At 38.9% G+C, this 18907-nt stretch overlaps 1 protein-coding gene across 1 annotated transcript in view; it reads right to left on the reverse strand.

Moving 5' to 3' along the window:
* The window catches only part of WDR7 (WD repeat domain 7), a 133897-nt gene that overhangs the window by 73930 nt on the left and 41060 nt on the right, over window positions 1–18907 (reverse strand). Inside the window, exon 19 of the mRNA XM_009323058.1 lies at window positions 16656–16769. Within this exon, the coding sequence (XP_009321333.1) occupies window positions 16656–16769 (114 nt within the window). The remainder of the gene's footprint in view (window positions 1–16655; window positions 16770–18907) is intronic.

Raw genomic sequence — 18907 nt, forward strand, 5'->3', positions numbered from 1 at the left:
ATTTCTATTTCCAGTCTTTTGTTCACTGATAGTGAAAAAATATCTGCAAATACGGAAAATTGACACATTCCTGAAGTTGTGACCTTTACCTCTTATAAACCAGGGCAATTCCGGTGTCTTTAATATATTTATGAGATTTACATGAGTGCAGACAGAAAGCTCACCTATTTTGTGAAACTAATTTTTTTTTTCCACCCACATAAACCAAAATTATCTTCCAACTTGACTGCCACCATGACAGTCAATATATGGCGGTAGAGCACAACACAGAAATCTGGCAATACAGTGGCAAGTTAGAGACCTTATCTGTGATTGCTAACTGTGAAATCTAATATTTATCTTCTATCGTTATTAAGCATTTTTTATCATTTTCATTTTTGCTGTTTTCATAGTGCTTCACGTTGGGCTGTTCCAGGAAGCACATATGAGATGGAGAATCAAACATAGATTTCAAACACTAACTTGCTCATTAAGACATAACACATTTTGTAATCAATCTTTTTACTATTCCTATAATTGAGACCAGAACTATAAAAGATTAATAACAAACTACACTGCAGCATTATTTATATATAGCTCAAATGCACACCGTTTGAATTAAATTTGCTCAAGAGAAGAAGTACAGGCATTTTAGTGTCATAACAATTAGAATTTTTAAATTAAATCTTTTGCTGGGTTTTATAAAGGTATCTGCTTTCAAACTATTAGATAGGGAAGAGAGCCACATAAGGAGAAACCAAGACATTTTGTGAAAATTTCCTGCACATTATTATTCTTACTGATATGGTACACGTTTTAAAAAGAGCTATGTAAATGTTTAGATAATGAAAGAGGACTTGATAACACCACTTGAAAATAAATTTAGGTAAGGATGTGCAAAAGAATTGCTCTGGAATCAAAACAAAAGCTGGGTTTTGGGTGTTGGGTTTTTTTGTTTGTTTGGTTTGTTTTGCCTTTTTCTTCCTCCCCCAAAGGTCTCCTCCCTATTGGCACGCTGAGCTGATTTATTTGATAATGCCTGTCTTGTTATTTTCCTTTCATGTCCGCAGCAAAGTATTTGAAATAATGGAGCATTGTTACTACTGTAAAAACTTAAAGTGTTTAAACTTTATTTTTCCAATATTTCATAGGACATCTTACAACAGACAAGTTTAATAATTAAATATCAGTAAGTCACATAACTTTGTATTATTAAAGGCAGAACATTTTCTGGTTTACTTTTCGATAATATATTCCCTGTATGATGCACCAGTAATATGGTTTCAGGCAGGTAGCCAGCTGCAGCAACTGTGAAAGAGAGGAGAATTATAAAACCTCTCATGGTGAATAATAATATTTATTAGGCGAGTAGAGAGTATTATTTTTAGAAAAGACTGTTGCAGCCACCAAGAAATTTACAAAAATTGGAGGGAAAAAAAAAGTTCATCTTCATTAAATCTTTCATTTAAGACCCTATCTCAAATCAAAGGGTCTGACCCCACCAACGACCTCAGGTCAGACACCCAGGGAGGTCAGAGCCCACACGTAAATCCCCATAGTTCATCCACACGGTACGCTGAAACATGCGCTACTGAAAAATGGCAATGCATTTGTCAATTAAAAATGGTAGTTTTCAGGATAACGAAACCCATCAGGAATCTGTTAGCCTCCAATCAAAGCATTACATAGTAGCTACTGGCAGCCTTAAGGGTTAAGACACTGATTTTCTTCTGCACAGGTGGTGCTATTTTAAGCCAATAGTGTGTTTAAATCCCCACCAATGAAATCAATACAGCACTGCTCTACTCAAGGTGAGACCAAATAAACCTGTCGGAAGCTCTGAGAAATAGGCTTTGCAGTACACACTGAGTGCTAAGTGCCTTTCAGTCCAGAGATCTGTCATTAAATAATCATTAGCTATCACTCATTCTTCCTAAAAAGCTCAATACCTGAACTTGTTCGGCATCCACTAGGCATTCATACAGCCCCCCCCCAAGCTCATTAGCGCTTTGGGATGATTGCACTGCTCTTGAACAATGTGCTACCTTGGCCCAGCACACCTGGAAACAACCGCTCAACTGCAAGCACAGTGCTCACACACTTTCCAGCCTGCCAAGCCTATGTCATGCACCAAGCACACCCCAAAAATATTACAAATGAGCGTTTAAGTTACTTGGCTTTATCCTGCAACAAGACAAAAGACAAATGTGTAGTCCAGCTCTCTTTGTGTTTACCCATGCACTTAGGCTTTACCAAAAGCGCTCTGTACCTTGGAAAAGCTGGATAGCATTGCCTAAATCCCAGGCTGCTTCACGCGTTCAGATTAAAGCTAGTGATAGATGACATGTATTAATTACTTTCATACAGTTATAGATTCTTATCTGACCTCTGCAACTTTTTTTGCAGTAGGAAACATTGACTTGAGTGCCAATTATTACTTTATAACGAGGCTATATGAAACTAGTAGCAAACTGGTTTCATCCATGTAACTGCAAATACTGAGGTTGCTGTTGTCAATCACTGTCTGTCCGTAACATACTAATAAAAACCCAAAAGACATTTAATAGTTACTGAATACCTGAAGCAAGGAAAACAATAATAAATTTCATTTTTGGAATATACAGACACAGAGGTTCACCTGTTTTCTCTCAGCAATACACGTTCCTTTTTTCACCAATGCCTTGTGAACTCTGTGCTGAAAACATCCGTTTGCTTTCAAAAAGCAAGCAAACAAATTAGCTGTTCTCTTCAGTACGCATGCGTTTTCACCAACAAGATGCACTAAGCAATCATCATCTTAAACTAATTTAATTCTGTTGTAAGCCATATAGCCCAAAGTATTTAATAATTCGAGAGTAAGTTTTACCACAGTGACATTTGATTGTTTCATACCGCATCCGAAAACCACAGACGTCAGTTATGTAAGTATTAATTGTCCCCAACCTTGCTGTTTCAATTTTTAGATGCAGTTTCGTGCTGCAGTTTTCAGAAATCTCTATTTCTCTTCATTACCGTCTACATAAATGAGTCATAAATAAAAGCATTTTAAATGTTCATCATACCTGTTCAAAATTTTGATTATAATCACTTTAATGTCACTTCTAATAAGGGAAGTTTTGATGGATTAACTCAGTGCTTTAAAAACAGCAAGTCACACTGAATAAAACGCGCCTGATATTTCCCCACCTGAACAGCAGAGAATCCATTTTGTCTTTGACTATTTCCCTGCTCTCAGCCCTGCGAGGAAGCAGCATCCTCACCCATTTTGTGTTCCCAGATGCTGTAGCACAGTGAAATATTCTGTCATAAAAGGAGCGGCACAGCAGAAGAGAAAATTCCACTAAACTGCAACAGATTAGAATAGTGGCTGCAAAAAGTACTTACTCTATGTAAAAAAGTAGATTTTCTACGTGAGTCCAGCAGCCTTACGAAAATTACGGAGTGATGTCTGTCTTACAGCTTTCTAAATGTATGACAACTTGGAGCATTTAAATAACTCTACCATTAAATGATACACAATTTTTAATTCCATCGGGGAAACCAAATATTACAGAATAGTGAAGATGATGAATGATGAACATTTGTATTAGAAGTAACTAATTTGCACGTAACTAAAGCCAGATAAATGTAAACGTAAGATATATTTTTTTCAACAGCATTTAATAAGATGTTAATAAGAGACAATTAAAGAAATTTATTGTTGAGTTTCAGATCTCTCGACATAGGTAAGACTTCAATAAAACTGGTACAGATCTGGACTTCACATTCTGAAGTATGATTATTGTTTTATTGAAAGGAACATTAAGAGTAAAACTGTTCTACATTACAGTCATTTTGAAACCAAATGGCAACTTTTCTGATGCTTTATGAAAAGATGTTGTTCGTATTGGAAATCAATAGGAAGGCAGAAGAAATTAGATAGCTATGAATTGCCAAGAAATCAGTAAGAAATACAGCAATATCAGAACCCATGTTCTTTAACTTTTACATATTAAAATTCGACTTGCATGTGAACAGAACTTTAAGAATTTACAGGAGAAAACATGAGGTGCCATTATATTTTTCTGACCTATCATATCATGTCTGACAATTTAAAGTATTTTGCTTTTAATACCTTTCTGCTTTTGACAGATTAAAATACATTCCCATTGCTTAAAGCCATTATTCAATTCGAAATTATTTAAGACATCCTTAAGAACATTCTATAACACAAAAAATCTCCACCAAATATTTATTTGCAAGCACCTCCTACGATGCTTCGCATCAGCCATTTCCAGGAGGGGCAGGGGGAGCTTTCAGCTGCAAAGGCGCCAACTCTGCCCTTAGGGAACTGTGGTGGGAGAATGATGTGTAGTGTTGAGCAGCACCCCACAACAAAACACCTTTTTCTATATAGAAATATTCAGGGGAAAAGGAAGGCTTTTAGCAGCATAACAAAGAGGATTTAGACTGAGATGAGGGTTACAATTCATCAGGAATTTTTTCCCCCAACTTGAGCCACAAAGAAACATGTAGGGAGGTGCTTTTCAGCACTTTTCCAGAGCCTTCACATGCAGCCTTTGAACTCCGGGTATGTCCTGTTACGACAGTACAGGTGCACAAACAGATTTCAAATCTCCCCCTGCACCTACGGACAGAAAGGAATTCCACTAATACTGTGAAACACGTATTTTAATATTTATTTGTTGCTTGTTTAGCAATATAGAGAGTCTTTAGACCAATATTCTTTAATAGTCATAAAAATTTTGTTCAAACTACACTAAACTTTACCTTTCACGGTGGGATCATTTTAATCAAACAGTGAAACCAACAAGATCTAATTCTCATTTTCTGATTCACTATCACCTAATACAGCTAGAAACCGGAAAAACAAGCATCCCTTTGAACGGCAGGTGCAGGTTTGCGCAGGAGCAAGCGGCAGCAACAAGGAGGGAGGAAGCCCCAGGGCAGTGCCAGAACTGCGCCAGCCCTGCCGAAGCCAAACGCCCTCTGCCGCGGCCGGGGAGCCCCCGGGCCGGGGAGCCCCGGGGCCGAGCCAGTGCGATGCACAACCCCGCGGAGTGTTTCCCACCCTGGTACAGGCAGGGAGGGACCCGGCGCTGCCTTTCAGCACGTGCGATTTACACACGGCTTTATCAAGGGCTCCAGCGCTGAATACAGAACACACTCTATTTGGCTTTCAGTCAATTAAGCTTTAAGCTGTCAGCAAACAAGACTTTTAAGTTAATTTTGAATCACCACAAATCAAGTTGAAGGTTGTGAAAGGGCACGCTCACATGCCAGCATGAAAAAAGGCAGTTTAATTGCCTCTGAATAGCTATTATATGCTGCAATTGGCCTATTGAATCTTAGATGATCTATTTATTTATCAAAGTGCGAAGACTGGTAAAAGAATGAAGTGTATGAACTTTAATCATCTTCTCTCTTGCGTAAGTAGGTAAAATTAAAGTTTTTGCATATAAAAAGTACTATTAAAATTATAATCTTTTGACACAGTTCGATATGTTTGCATTATATTTTATTTTTGAATAGTTACAGCTGTCCAAACTACAGCTGAAATGTGAAAACAAGCAATTTCCAATACAATAAGGTATTGCTTTTTTTTTTTAAACTTCCATCAGGTTTTTCATATACTATGTAGATAACTGATGTTTTGAACCTGCTAGCTTGAAAACCTGACTATCCAGAAGAAGGTATAGAAAAATGCTATAAAATGCTATAAACCCAGCTGCTATTAAACCGTGTTACAAAAAACCGCTATAAATTTCAAACCAGACCCCTCTCTTCATGAAAAGTACTTTTGTTTAGAATAAAATGACATCAGACAGCACCCACAGGCACGGGTCTTCAGAATTTAAAAGTTGTTTTCAATCAATCTACCTAGAAAACACACAACACAAACTAAAGAAATACCATTTTTAAAATGTATCAATAGAACTAATTAATTTATGAATAACATCCTCTAACTTCGCTGTAACTAATCCTATGCTTAAAATACACCCTTAACCATGGAAAGCTGGTTTCTTAAGACAATGCATATATATACACACATATAGCAAACAGTGAAGTCTAGAATTATTACAGGTGAATGGACTTTTGTAACTAACTACAAGAAGATGCTTTCAAACATGACTAGTCCAACCAGCTGCAATTCTTCACTTGTTAGATGATGCAAGATTTTGACTAGGCGTTCTCCCTCCCTTCAAATCCCACTCATGGAGCAAGACAGCCTGGGGGAATTCATATCACGTGTTTTAGGTACCTGAAGGACAACCCAGGACCCTAATTTCCTTGAGTTACTGGAAAGAGGTAGGGAAGGAAATTCAGAACACCAAAGTCAGGAGCCTAAAGGTGCAGACTGGTGCCCACTGTTTATTGTTCTAAATGTCAGCCTGGTACCTTGTACAGCTTTTGTTTTTCATTGCTCCTATCACCCTGGGGGAATATTCACAATCTGAAATTGTGGTTAACAGCTCCCTTATCCACTTAACATTGACCTCAGTCAAAACCCTCCGTGTTTTATGTTCTTCCTATCAACAGGTCCTGCAAAACTTGCATGAAGAAGCGTGGTCTGCATATAGAAACTGAAAAATCATGCACAGCTAAAAAACGCCTTCAAAAAAATTACTAAGTAGTGAAAAAGATCTGCCAATGATGGAAAAAAGTAACCAAAACTAAGTGTGTGAGAAGTTTACTCTTCCAGCACTGGAAGAGACCACGTGTAAGGAAATGATGTGGTTATGACTACACGTCTCATTTCACGTCTGCATTTAACCAAGCTGTCGCATATCACGAGGAAAGTCCAGCTGGAGCTCAGGAGAAAGAGGCCGCTGCTACAGCGACTGCTCAGGCTCTGGGGGCCTGGAGAAGGGGAGAAGAGAGGCTGGCCACAGGCTGCGGTGCAGAGAGCATGGGAGACGAAGCCCAGGAGAGTCCTACAGGCACGGGCCAATCTGCTGGTCTCATGCTGTTATGGCTATCCCTTGCCTGCTTTGAGCAGCACAGCACAGAAAGAGAGGGGCCAGGAGGATTTTCTGGAGAGAGAAGCAGAGCACTTTGATTCATGCAAGAAAGATGAATGTTCAGGGCAAATGAGATGCAACAGCTACTCGCTACGTCCAGGGGACCACACAAGACTTTCCTTGGGCAGGAAGGTGAAGGATGGGGGTCTTACGGTGACTATTTATGATATCATTCTGGCATACCATGCAGACTAGTACAGACCACAGTCCTGCTGTCACAAACAATTGGCCGGTCAACAGTTTCTGCTCAGCAGGTTATTGTGCTACTGGGTGCCCAGAGCAAGTTCTGGGATTTCAACACAGAAAAATATTTTCTTCTTTTTTAAGTCCAACATAGACCAACTTAGTTCTGAGACAACACCTGATATTTTTGAGAAGGAAGATAGGTCAGAGGAGTGTTAAGGCATTAAAGTCACAAGAGCAGTACACAGGGCAAACGTGTTTTAAACTGATGCAGTGGGGACCTCTGAAAGGATTACCCCAAGAGATGTAGTCTACATATCGTTGGGGTTACAGTAAGTGTCCAGACAACACATGAAAGGCTTATGCACCCAGGGGTGAGGAGATGGCCAGATCCATGCAGACCTTATCTCTTCCTTCATGAGTCAAAGCAGCCGCTAAGGCACCAGCAGTTTAACTCTGAGTTGTAAGAGATGTTCTGTAACCACACAAGTAAACTCTGCCCATGTTCGGTTCTTTTAATAAGCTATATGTAATTATAAATGAAATTGTGGCTTGACATTTTAAACCTTATTTAACATCTACGTCATTTTTCACCAGCGAGTCCAAAAATGTAAATTAAAAAAGCACAGGTTTCAGGTCTTTGCTTTACATCACTTCTTCATTGCCTCAGGAATTAGTATAACCTCAGGGCAATAGCATTTAGATATCTAAGTAACAAACACAGCAATTCCAGAATTGCTATTACTGCTGTTGATGCTGTAAATTCATGTTCTGCAATGAACTTACTGGATTACAGATGGAAAAAAGCTCACTTGTTGTAGAAAACAGAAGATGGTGATCTCAAACTGCAGATGTCCAGTAAACTTAAAACAAACAAACAAAACTTCCCAAATTTCAAAAGTTGCTTCCAAGACTAAAGGAAGTCTTAAAGAAGTCATACATTATATTTAACAACATATTGGTCATCAAGTAAATGATTCATGTAATAATAACCAGCACAAGCATCTGAGGAAGTAATTTCCACATGGAAATTCCTAGGCTCCAGTGGTTCTTATGGCGACATATGTAAAAACTGTCTTCCGCAGGCAAATGGTTAATTTACACAAGTAAATACTGCTAAAAGCAGTGAATACTATGCCCGTTAACAGCAGAATGGCTTCTTGAAGTGTTTGGTCCATGATTAAAGCTAACTTACCCCAAGACACTTACACCTTGCCAGCACTGGTATAGTTAGCACGTGCAATCAAGCTTAAACTTACTGAGGCAGATTAAGGGAAATCGGAGCAGTATTTCCAACTGTTTCTCACCACACACCTTTCTGAAACGCCAGATGTTAGAAGGAGCTGTACCGATGCTGTCACACATCCCAAAGCGTTACCTGCATTACCTGTGTCTTACCAAAGGCCTCAGAGCCGCCGCGCTCCTTGCTAGGGCTGCGGCACGTGCCGTAAGGGACTTCCCTGCCCGCTGCCTCCTCAGGGTACCGTGTGGGGAGTAAAACTGTCGACCACTGAAGCACAAAGACTTACTGTGCCTCTGGAGACATTCTTCAAATGTAAGACAAACATGGCAATGTAGACTTTTTTTTTTTTTAGGCAAAACAACTGCTGTCAAGAAGTTGGCTAAGAACGGTACCAAAGCTGGTAGCCTTGACATGTCCCAAACGCATTGCCCAGCAACAACAGAAAACAGAAACTGTTTATAGATGCAATTGTGTCTCAACCATCAAAGAAAACGCCATATGGAGATTTAAGGATATTCCTGCCACAGACTTTAACATCATTACACTATTATTAGAACCAAAATAGAAAAACTACAAAGTATGAGACATACGAAGTTTTTCGTTGCAATGCTAACCAGAAAAGAAATGTAACAGAATAAAAAGAAAAAACAAAGAAATGAGGACTCTCAAAAAACCCCCACATTTTAATATGCTGCTTTTATAACCTGTGCCTCTTTAAGACTCCGCTTCTACACCTGAAGAGATGATTCTAAATAATTTTCGCTGTAACAATCTTTCAAAAGTCATTGATTGAGTTATGGAAAGCATCACGCTGAAGTGTTTCTGCCTAATGCCACTGACAGAAGATGAGCAGCCAGAAGAATACAATTAAGGTATAAATGTTTTTCTAAGACAAAGAGAACTAACTTTTCCCAAGTTAACACGATTTTTCAGAGTAACTGTGGCACAAAGGCAGACTGCGCAGTGCTGGAAGACAACATCTGCCACCAAAACAACAAAAGAATTTCAGACAAGAGTCCCAGATCGATTTTCACAAAGCACTGACGTATAATGCACACAATGATGCCAACTTCCCACTTTCACACACAAAATAAGACAGTGTAAGGACTGATACTACTCAGATACACTGTGCAAAGCTTAGTATTAAGCTGTATACCATCAAATAAGTACAGATATCAGAAAGCACGCAAAACTAAATGAAAAAGTTCTCTCTTCAAATACAAAAGCAAGCATTTGTAGATGAATGCATGTTAAAGACTGCTTCTCATGCTACACTAAAGAGATCAATATTTAACACAGTCTTTCTTCAAAACCACACTGTGCTTTCAATGTAATATACAGATTTTATTGAAATACATCTTAGATGAGATGAGGTAAATATTTTTAAATTTGAAAAGTTACTTGCTCCTGTGATATAAGTTGTGGCCTCTAAATTAGTACGTCACGGTGTAAATACATAGGTATAGAGAGAATGCTAGACTTAATTAGCACACCGAAATGTCCACGCTCTAGACACAGCAGCTCTGCCAGGTTTTTACCCTCATTAGATTCACTGCCCTCGTGGAAGGCAGGAAGAGAGGCCGGGCTGTGTCCTGCACCCCCCGGCCGGCCACCGGCAAGCAGCTCTAATTGTTAGTCCTCAACTACACGAAACCTGCAGCACACGGGTAACTGCAATCAACGTCCTGCACGCCCTTCCCGAAGCAGCTCCCTGAGATGACACCTGCCAGCTGGCAGACAAGCAGCTGCTGACACCGTGAAGTGGCACATGTGTCCAGGTGCCCAAGTTTTTCTGTTTTCAGCTCCGTGGCCTACACGCTGAAGAAAAACCGATGCTGCTTCCCACAGAGGACAAAGATATTTAACAATGCTGCAATCCAAGTCAGAGCTTAAAACCTACGTGTATTGCCTTTTGTTAAGTAAATAATTTTGAATTTTTTATCCAAGTTTGCTAGCTTTTTCAGCCAAGGCACTTTTTTTTTTTTTTAATCTACAGTCATTTTAGAAGTGTTAGTTATTTCTAAATCAATATAAACATTAGAACTAAAGACAAACTGGCAGCCCAGTTTGTGTCTGGCTCTTTGGCAGCCCTTGCCCAGCTCCTCCTGCAGCCGCCAGGCCTGGCTGAGGACCGACCCCGCCGCTGGGCGCTGCAGCGCTCAGCACGGCCCGCAGTCTGCACTCTGCTACTGCTCTACGTTTCTCCATTAACTAGAAACCACCCCACCAGCCCCCCAAACAAACCAGTTTTCTTGGATTAGTACTTCCTTAATGAATACACGTAGCACTCTCCCAAGGCTGACAGATGCCATTCAGACAGATGTCAAGCCCATAACCCCCTCACAGAGAGCAGAGCTCTTAATGGCGTTTACTGGGTGACATCTGCTTGACTGGCAGATGCCTATATCTTTTCAAATACATGCAGTTTTGTTGAAAAACCCTGTTTTTACATGAATTATGTTTCCTTAAAAAAAAAAGGAACAGAATTTTATCCATAATTTCATGCCTCCTTGTAGACAGCTAATTACAAATTGTAGGAACCTAGATTCTCAATTAACTTGGTATACAATTACCTAGTAGACACATTTCTCAAGGTGCTTCAGAATTCCTCTTAGTACACACAAAAACTCCATTAAAATTAACTTTTACAGGTTAAATAACCTGCATCTGTGAATTCACATTCCATTTTTAAATGCAATAGAGTGAAAGCGACGAGTCTGTATTTTCTCTATTTTCTTAATTAGCATCTGAAACAGATGAAGTTTGCTTCAGATGATAAAACCTCACTTTTCTGGTGTTTTACACAATAGTCAGTGCATGATATGGTAGACGGTTTTCCAATGAGTGGTTAAATACAAATTAAAAGCTTCTTTGATCTCTCTGTGGTGGGCTTTGGAGATACAAAAATGTATGTGACAGGGTTTGTGGAAGGTGCTCAGGTTCAGTCTAACCTACTTAAAAGAAACCCAGCAGGAACTTTGTCTGTCTTTGACTCTTTTGGCACCCTCATTGTGCTGAACAGTGGGCCACTGGCTTGTTTGCTGGGGATGGCAGATGGTTTCATTTGTTGTGTACCTCCACTCCACCCCAAATTTTCAGTGGAAGTCTGGCTGGTAACGGGAGGGATGCAATGGGCAACAGCACCTGTCGCTCCCGCTTCAAAGAAGTCCAGCTCCAGCAGCAAGAAAGAGAATGAAGAGAAACCACCAAAGTAGTCCAGAAGCTCAATATATTAAATAAAAATTTAAGAAAAAGAAAAAAAAAAACCCATAGTATATGACTGACACGACTTTCAGTTTGCAGTTTGTTGAAATATTTTCTTCTGTTACAGTGTAAGCCTTTGAGTTAAGAACTGTAATAATCCACAGAGAAAGATAATACATCAGCTAGGAACTAAATTAAAACTACTTCAAACAGTTAGATTTTACCAAAATCAGAAAGTCTAAACAGTGCGGGTATAAGTAGTACTTAAAATATAGGAAACTGCTGGATGTTAAAAGTGTCTGCAAACGAATTCCATGTACTGCTGCACTTCAGCAGCAGTGATGGTGCAGTAAGATACGAGACGGATCACAAGAAACACAATCCCTGCCCTTACACTGTTGAATCTTTAATACAGACAAATATTGTCACCAATTAGAGTTATTTTTAAGCTTAGATTATGGGTTAATCTAGCAATATTTCTTGCTTCTGACTTTGCCAGTTAAAGGATAACTATTACTTAACAAATACTACTCATTATGCATGAAAATAGATTTGTGAGTATTGAAAGAAGATATTTAAAATATTAAATTTGAGTTGACAAACATTTATCAGTAGCATTCCCAGATTTTATTTTCCATATAAACTTTTGTATGTGCACAACTATAACTGCTGGAACTCTCTCATATCAGAGATAAGTGTCTGTACAATGCACAAATCATACGTAAGAGTCTGCTTGACTGAGACGCATTTTGATTACACAGCTAAACAAAGAGTATTTGTAAAGCATCTATTTATTGCCTTAACCTGCTACAAGATGTTTTCAGACAGATCTTTCTCTCCCTGTGCAAGGGATCACACTAAAGGACAAGGAGAAGGCTGACCATTATTTCTTCCCGTTCTGTGCACTAACGTGTCACAGCAGCGTGCAGGAGAAAGTGGACTGGACCAAATAATAAGCCTCATCTCCGTAGCTAAAGCAGTCCTTCTCCCCTGTCTCCCAGCCTTTTGGAATGACAGATCCTTAGGAATAAATTGCATTTCAATTCAATTCCTCACTGTCCTGACACAGCAATTGACTATGCTGTATCACAGTGTTTCCTAAAACGATAAATATTTACGTTGGCTCAAGTAGAATTGAATGAAAAATGTATCTGTTACTGTTTTTCTTTATGGAAATACCAAAACAGAATAATTGGTCCAATAACAGTGTATTTAACTTTGTTACCTGTCAGGCCACCTGTTGGAGTCTTATCATTTCACAAACAAGCCAGCTTAAGCGAGTTGTCAGTGCTGTTTCTGTTCCTCGGGGCAGTGTTACCTCCTAGGAGCAGGCCCAAGAGCAGTCACAGCAATCTGTGCCTTGAATTTCCCACCTACCGACATTTTATTTTCATATAGCTATTAAAGCATAGAAAAACCATAAACTGTTTACTGTTCAACAGCAGACAACAGATTTTGTAATCAAACCAATTAGGGGGCACAAAATCTGTTCGCTAAGGTCGGAACGACATTCCAAGGACATCTAACCCTCTCTCCCCGAGAGCCATGTGTCTTACATAAAACTCCTCCAAATCTCCCAGAATTAGACCAAACCCTCTTAGCGCTTGCATCCGCTTCCACCTCGCGCACACGTACGTGGCACCACTGCTTCAAACAATGGCAAAAGAAAGATCCAAATGAGTTCCAACATGTACCTTCTTTTCCACCAAAGCACTGCAGCAGCAGTTCGGCTGAGCTCGCTGCTGGGTGAAGCACAGGCCAGTGAAGTGGTCCAGGTGCAGATTTAACACACACAGAGGTATATTTTTGAAAGCCTTGTATCTACAAAACTGAGGCAGTCTACACTTCTATAGTCTTTGCAGCCAAGGTGGCTGAACATGCCATTCAGAGCTCATGGAAGGGGGAAAAAGTGTTTAAAAATATTACTATTTAATTAGAACCAGGAATGGGTTTGTGCTTTGAAAGTGTCATTGTCAATACTAATGTGAATAAGGTCATTGTTACAAAATGTGTTTGCCATGGAAAAAATGCACATTATGCAAGGCTGAAGAGGTTGGCGGTAGTATCTAAGTTAGTGGAAGAGAGATTAGAATAAGCTCTTCATGGCAAGAGTCATCCTTCATTGTATGTGGCACCATCAGCAACAACGTCTCAACCAAAACCTGGCATTCCTACTACAAGCAGCAATACCGAACGCCACCAATAGGACACTCGCGTAAGTCCGGAAACATCTACAGTTACTCCGGGAATTAATTAGAACTAAATTAATTCTAAACTTGCTAGAAGTTTCTGTTGATAAGGTATAAAAGCAATCCATACAATATTCAGAATATGTATATCCTACTGCGCCCCAATATGTTACTTATTTCCATTACTAAGGTAACGATGCACAGCTCAGAGGCAAACACTTCTGCAACCTAAAAGGTCACATCCTTGAAGTTCGTCATTTTCAAAACAGCTCCACACAGTAAACTCGGTGGACTTTTAAAGACAGTCTACTTATGCTCTTCTATCATTTGCTTTGTAAGTAAATAAATCTGTCAACAGAGGTAGTGATGCACTACAATGCTCTTTTTCACAGCATCGGTGACATTTGACCATTTATCCCTGCTATGTGCTCAGCCATGCCCTTGTTTTATTATCCCTATAGATGCTGCTGCACTTGTGTTAAAACATAAAGACAAATATTTGTATTTCCAAATATGTAACAGTACTATCTTGTTGGTGTTTTGTTGTGTTTTTGTTTGGTTTGTTTTTTTTTAAAGTATCTTGCTCTTTATTTATTGGAAAAATGTATTTGGATTTCTAAAATAAAACTTAGATACTATCTTGGATCCTAAAATTACATTGAAAATACAACTAGATTACAAATTACCAAATCTAAAAAAAAAAAATTTGAAAAAGCCAATTTACCATCATGATGAATGGCAAAACATTGATCACTGAAGCCAGTAGATTTTATACCCAACTAGGAAGAAATGCTGTTGTCCACACGTGAATTATTTAAGCAAAACATTTGCTCTACTTTTAGTTATCCAGAAAAGCCTTTCAGGCATTAAAGATAGCAATAAATACTACCACACTGGAAGACTATTCTTGCATGTATTTTCAGTGCATTTGAAGATAGACCCAATTTTCTAAATAACTCCTGCGTGTGTTTTTAAATGCTTAAGAGGCACTGTAGTGTATTACTGAAGTATTTTCCAGAAACAGGCTTCAGTGCTTTTCAGCCAGCTAAGCTAAAATGCTTTAATCTCTAAAAGGACTGATGTGAAAGTGATCCTTTTAAAAAATTATTTGGATAAATGAAAGCATTTGGTGAATCTCAATTTGAACTGAAAAAAATCCTGTTGACCACTACACACCAGCATTACATTGTACAGTCAAATCGATAAATATTAGCCTTAATAGGACCACTATAGAAAGAAGTTGCATCATATTTTTAAGATAAGGTTAAGTTTAAATTGTCTCAAAACTTTTTTTTTATTATACGAACACAAGACTAATAGTATTCAGTTGTAGACCAAAGTTTCATCTTTACACAGAATAATTTTTTAAAAGCTCAGCTGCTTTTAATAACAGAAATGCTTTCTCTGTAAATGAAATTCTTACCATCAGACTCTAGCAACATAGCGGATAGCTTTCTGAAAACCTCAAAACTCAGTCTAGCACATAGCAAAAAACCGCACGTAATTTGGAGTTTGCTCCACTAAAGCATCCCATCTTCAATATCTTCCCCATGAAAAGAACATATGACATTGAAGGGGCAGAAAGCTGTCCCAGATATAACACAATTGTTTATAATACTGCTATTGCTAACGCTTCCAGAAAAAGAACCAGAAGGTCACTAACAGCCAAGGAGATGGTATAGGTTCCTGAAGGAAACACTGCTCTGATGTATATGCTGGGGAAATCTGTGTTTCAGGGTATGCCGAGCCCATTATTAATTTATTTTTATTCTTTCCAAGGGTCCATCCTCCATTCATTGTTGTCCTGCATCGTCCCCTAGCTGCTAAAGGCACTCCCAGCATCCTACCTCCCGCTCGGCTATTTCCAGTTAGCCTGTTACCCCCAACCTGTGTTAAAACCCCCTGCTCCAGACAGGCTGTTCTTCCACCAGCCGTAATCCTGTCTCAGGCACCTTCAACTAGAGACTTGACCCAAAACTAGATCTGTCATACTAACCGTCTTCAGGTCAATAGAAATAACTAGTTTTCTTTTAGACTTTCACAAAATCTATAAAAAGCTCAGCCAAAAAAAGGATAGCTTTCACGCTCTATAATCTGCAGTATGCTATGCTAAAATATGTACTGTAGTCACTGAAATTCCAAGAATATTGATATTGAGCATATAGATATTTTCCTTATGACGCTGCATAAATAAGCATGAAAAAAGAATCAAAAGATAATTGCTTATAATTAAATGCGTATTTTTGTATGGTCTGTTGTTTCAGAATGTGCCTTGATAGACCAGAACGCTTGACTTTACCTGCCAGTCTACAATAAACTAGAGCAACAGTAAAAAGCTATATGAGTATTGTAGAAATGAAATACACTTTAATTCTATGTGCGACAAACTAGCAACGCTTACTTGTTGAAAAAATACTCAGTTCAATCAAGCAGACTGATGGTAGCACCCTTACATCAGATGTTTCACCAAGGTAAATAATTTAAGGGATAACTATAAAGAATCATATAAAGCCTTTATTCTTCAAGAACTACAAGCTAAACATGTCGGTTGCAGGCAGACTTAAAAGCTCAAAACACATATATTAAGATACAGATAATGATTCAGAAGTAACACAACAATATTATAGTAGTTACAGTTAAGCAGGTACTTAGTTTTTGTCTACAGCTCTTTTCTAGTTTTGAATAACTTCATTTCTAATAGCACACGCTTCTTCACAAGCAGCCTTAGTATTTCATTTTCTCATTAAAAATATGCTATTGACAGAAGGTGTTCCATCTCCTCTGCACAGTACCTAGTATGTCAAAAAATAACATATTCATTATATTAATGCTTACCTGCTGTGATGTCATCATCAGCCAGATCATGCTCTTCTTCCTGAACTTTTGCTTCTGTTCCCAATGAATCTGGGCTTGCACTACCAGTTTGAATGGCTTCCGTGGTTACTCCAGCTGAAACAACCAACCAAACACCCACAAAGTCAGTGATTTTGGTACATAACATCCTTAGATGAGGGGGAAAAAAAAAAAGTAATTATCTTTTCACATTCTGAACCATGCAATGTAACTCTATGAAACACAGATAAAGCAAGGGGCAACTATTTTCTGTTCTCCCTTCATACTGCGTGCAGACTTTTCACAAACCTATGCCTTAAAAACCTTTTCCACACTCTAAGTATCTCTTTTGTATTTTCTTCTTTTTCTGCCATCTTCTAGCATCATTAAAAATATTAGATATGCATATTACACACTAACAACTTATTTAGCCACAAAATACAGATTTCCAGCAGAACTTCTCTTACATCCCCTCTCAATACTTCATCTCTCCCACCAAAAAAAGTGCAGTTTTTCCAGGCTACCTTCAGAGTGTATTAATTCAGCTGACTCATTCATGTCATTTGGGTTGGGACGCATCTGTTAGTTGCTGTTAGAAATTACACAATGAACACCAAATCGTGCCACATAACACCACGTGATTAAAGTTATAATTCACTGGTTTATACTCTGCCCAGTTATAATCTTTAATTATTCCCTATATGAGCCTTACCACAATTCAGTCAAGGCATTATCAAAAGCAGTGTTTTGCTGAGCCTCACAAATAGTCTTCCCAAAGAGCTTTAGGAAAGCTAAAAAGCAGACTGAAGGGATGCCCTGATAAGATTTCTTTCCTCCCAATACATCCTCTATGTCAGCTTATGCTATCAAAAAATCTTATTATAGGAAGAGATTGCTGCTTTACTGATTGTGGCATTAGGTTTGCAATCCACAGGGGCATTAATTCCCCATTAAAAAAAGGGCCACAGCCCTTTGTCAGCACCAACCAAGTTTCAACACGAAATTAAGTCTCCGTAAATGACCCTGCCGTGCAGAAGGCACAGAGCTCTCGCTGACCAACACAAGCACCCGCAATGGCTTGCCACTGGGCAGTGGAGAAATGCCCACTGTACCTGCCGCTGCTCCTCTTCTGCTTCTAGACCATCTTTATGAAATCGTTAACAAGCATTACTTCAGTTCTCAGTAGTTTTCATATAATAACTTCCTAGTCTTCTCCAAACATATGTGACTGATAAATGAAAAGATGACAGTATCATAACAAATCACAAGGGGGGAATCTGTCAGCTGTGTACAACAAGGTTTGTGAATCCATGCCCAAAAGCCATTTAACTCTGGGTCATCTTCAAACCAGTTCAGAAACATTAACACTCTCATGAGTATTCCAGATTTTACTTTCTTTAGTACTGTTTTTAAATACTAAGTATTCACAGCAAAGTAATTACTTATACCTTGTGACAGAGTGATTGACAGCAATTTCTAACCTTATTCTGACATAGCCTCTTTATAAAGAAACTAGTAACTTCTAATAACTTTCTGAACATCCTTCTCATTGTGTCAACACATATAAAAAAACAGTGATAACAAATATACAACCAGACTGGAACACACTGCCAAATCAATAGCCTATCACTTCATTAAGCATGCTGGCATGAATACACAGAGATCACATGCAATTACAAATTGCACATGAACCTTATTCAGGACACTTCTGAAAAATAAGGAGTTCACCGTTACGGTGCAGCTGTTGCAGCCCGTGGGCATCACTCCATGGGGTCTTCACCAGCTTCCACACAGGCACCAGGATTCCAGCACCACTTTGCCAAAATACTTTTTTTGGTCTTCACCTTCGAGCACCAACTATAATTTTCTAACACTACTATTTATTTGTGTATACCCACTGGAGTCAGCCAGCGTGTTGAGGGGGAGAGACGAGGTTATTTTTTAAGCACAGCTTTACATTTTGCATTGCAATTAGTACAAGAAGCTGCTAATCTCTGCAGGCATAGCAAGCATCTAGCTGTTCCCTAAATATCACTTCCATAGTCTAAAATTCTTTGATTTCTTTCCACAGCCAGAGAAGGGTGAAGAGTTTGCACGCCTTTTCAGAACTGCAGTATGAAGGCTCTGACCGATGAGCTTTCATCTCGGAGGCAGTATTTTCTGTGATTGAACACCCAAGTTGGTAGAAGGCAAGGGTCAAGCAGTCCCTAAACGGTAGGTTTAGGCTGGGCCAGAATTCAAAGCCTTTGATCTAT

The sequence above is a fragment of the Pygoscelis adeliae genome, unplaced genomic scaffold, assembly GCF_000699105.1.
Source record: "Pygoscelis adeliae isolate BGI_AS28 unplaced genomic scaffold, ASM69910v1 Scaffold174, whole genome shotgun sequence".
In the NCBI taxonomy this organism is placed as follows: Eukaryota; Metazoa; Chordata; class Aves; order Sphenisciformes; family Spheniscidae; genus Pygoscelis; species Pygoscelis adeliae.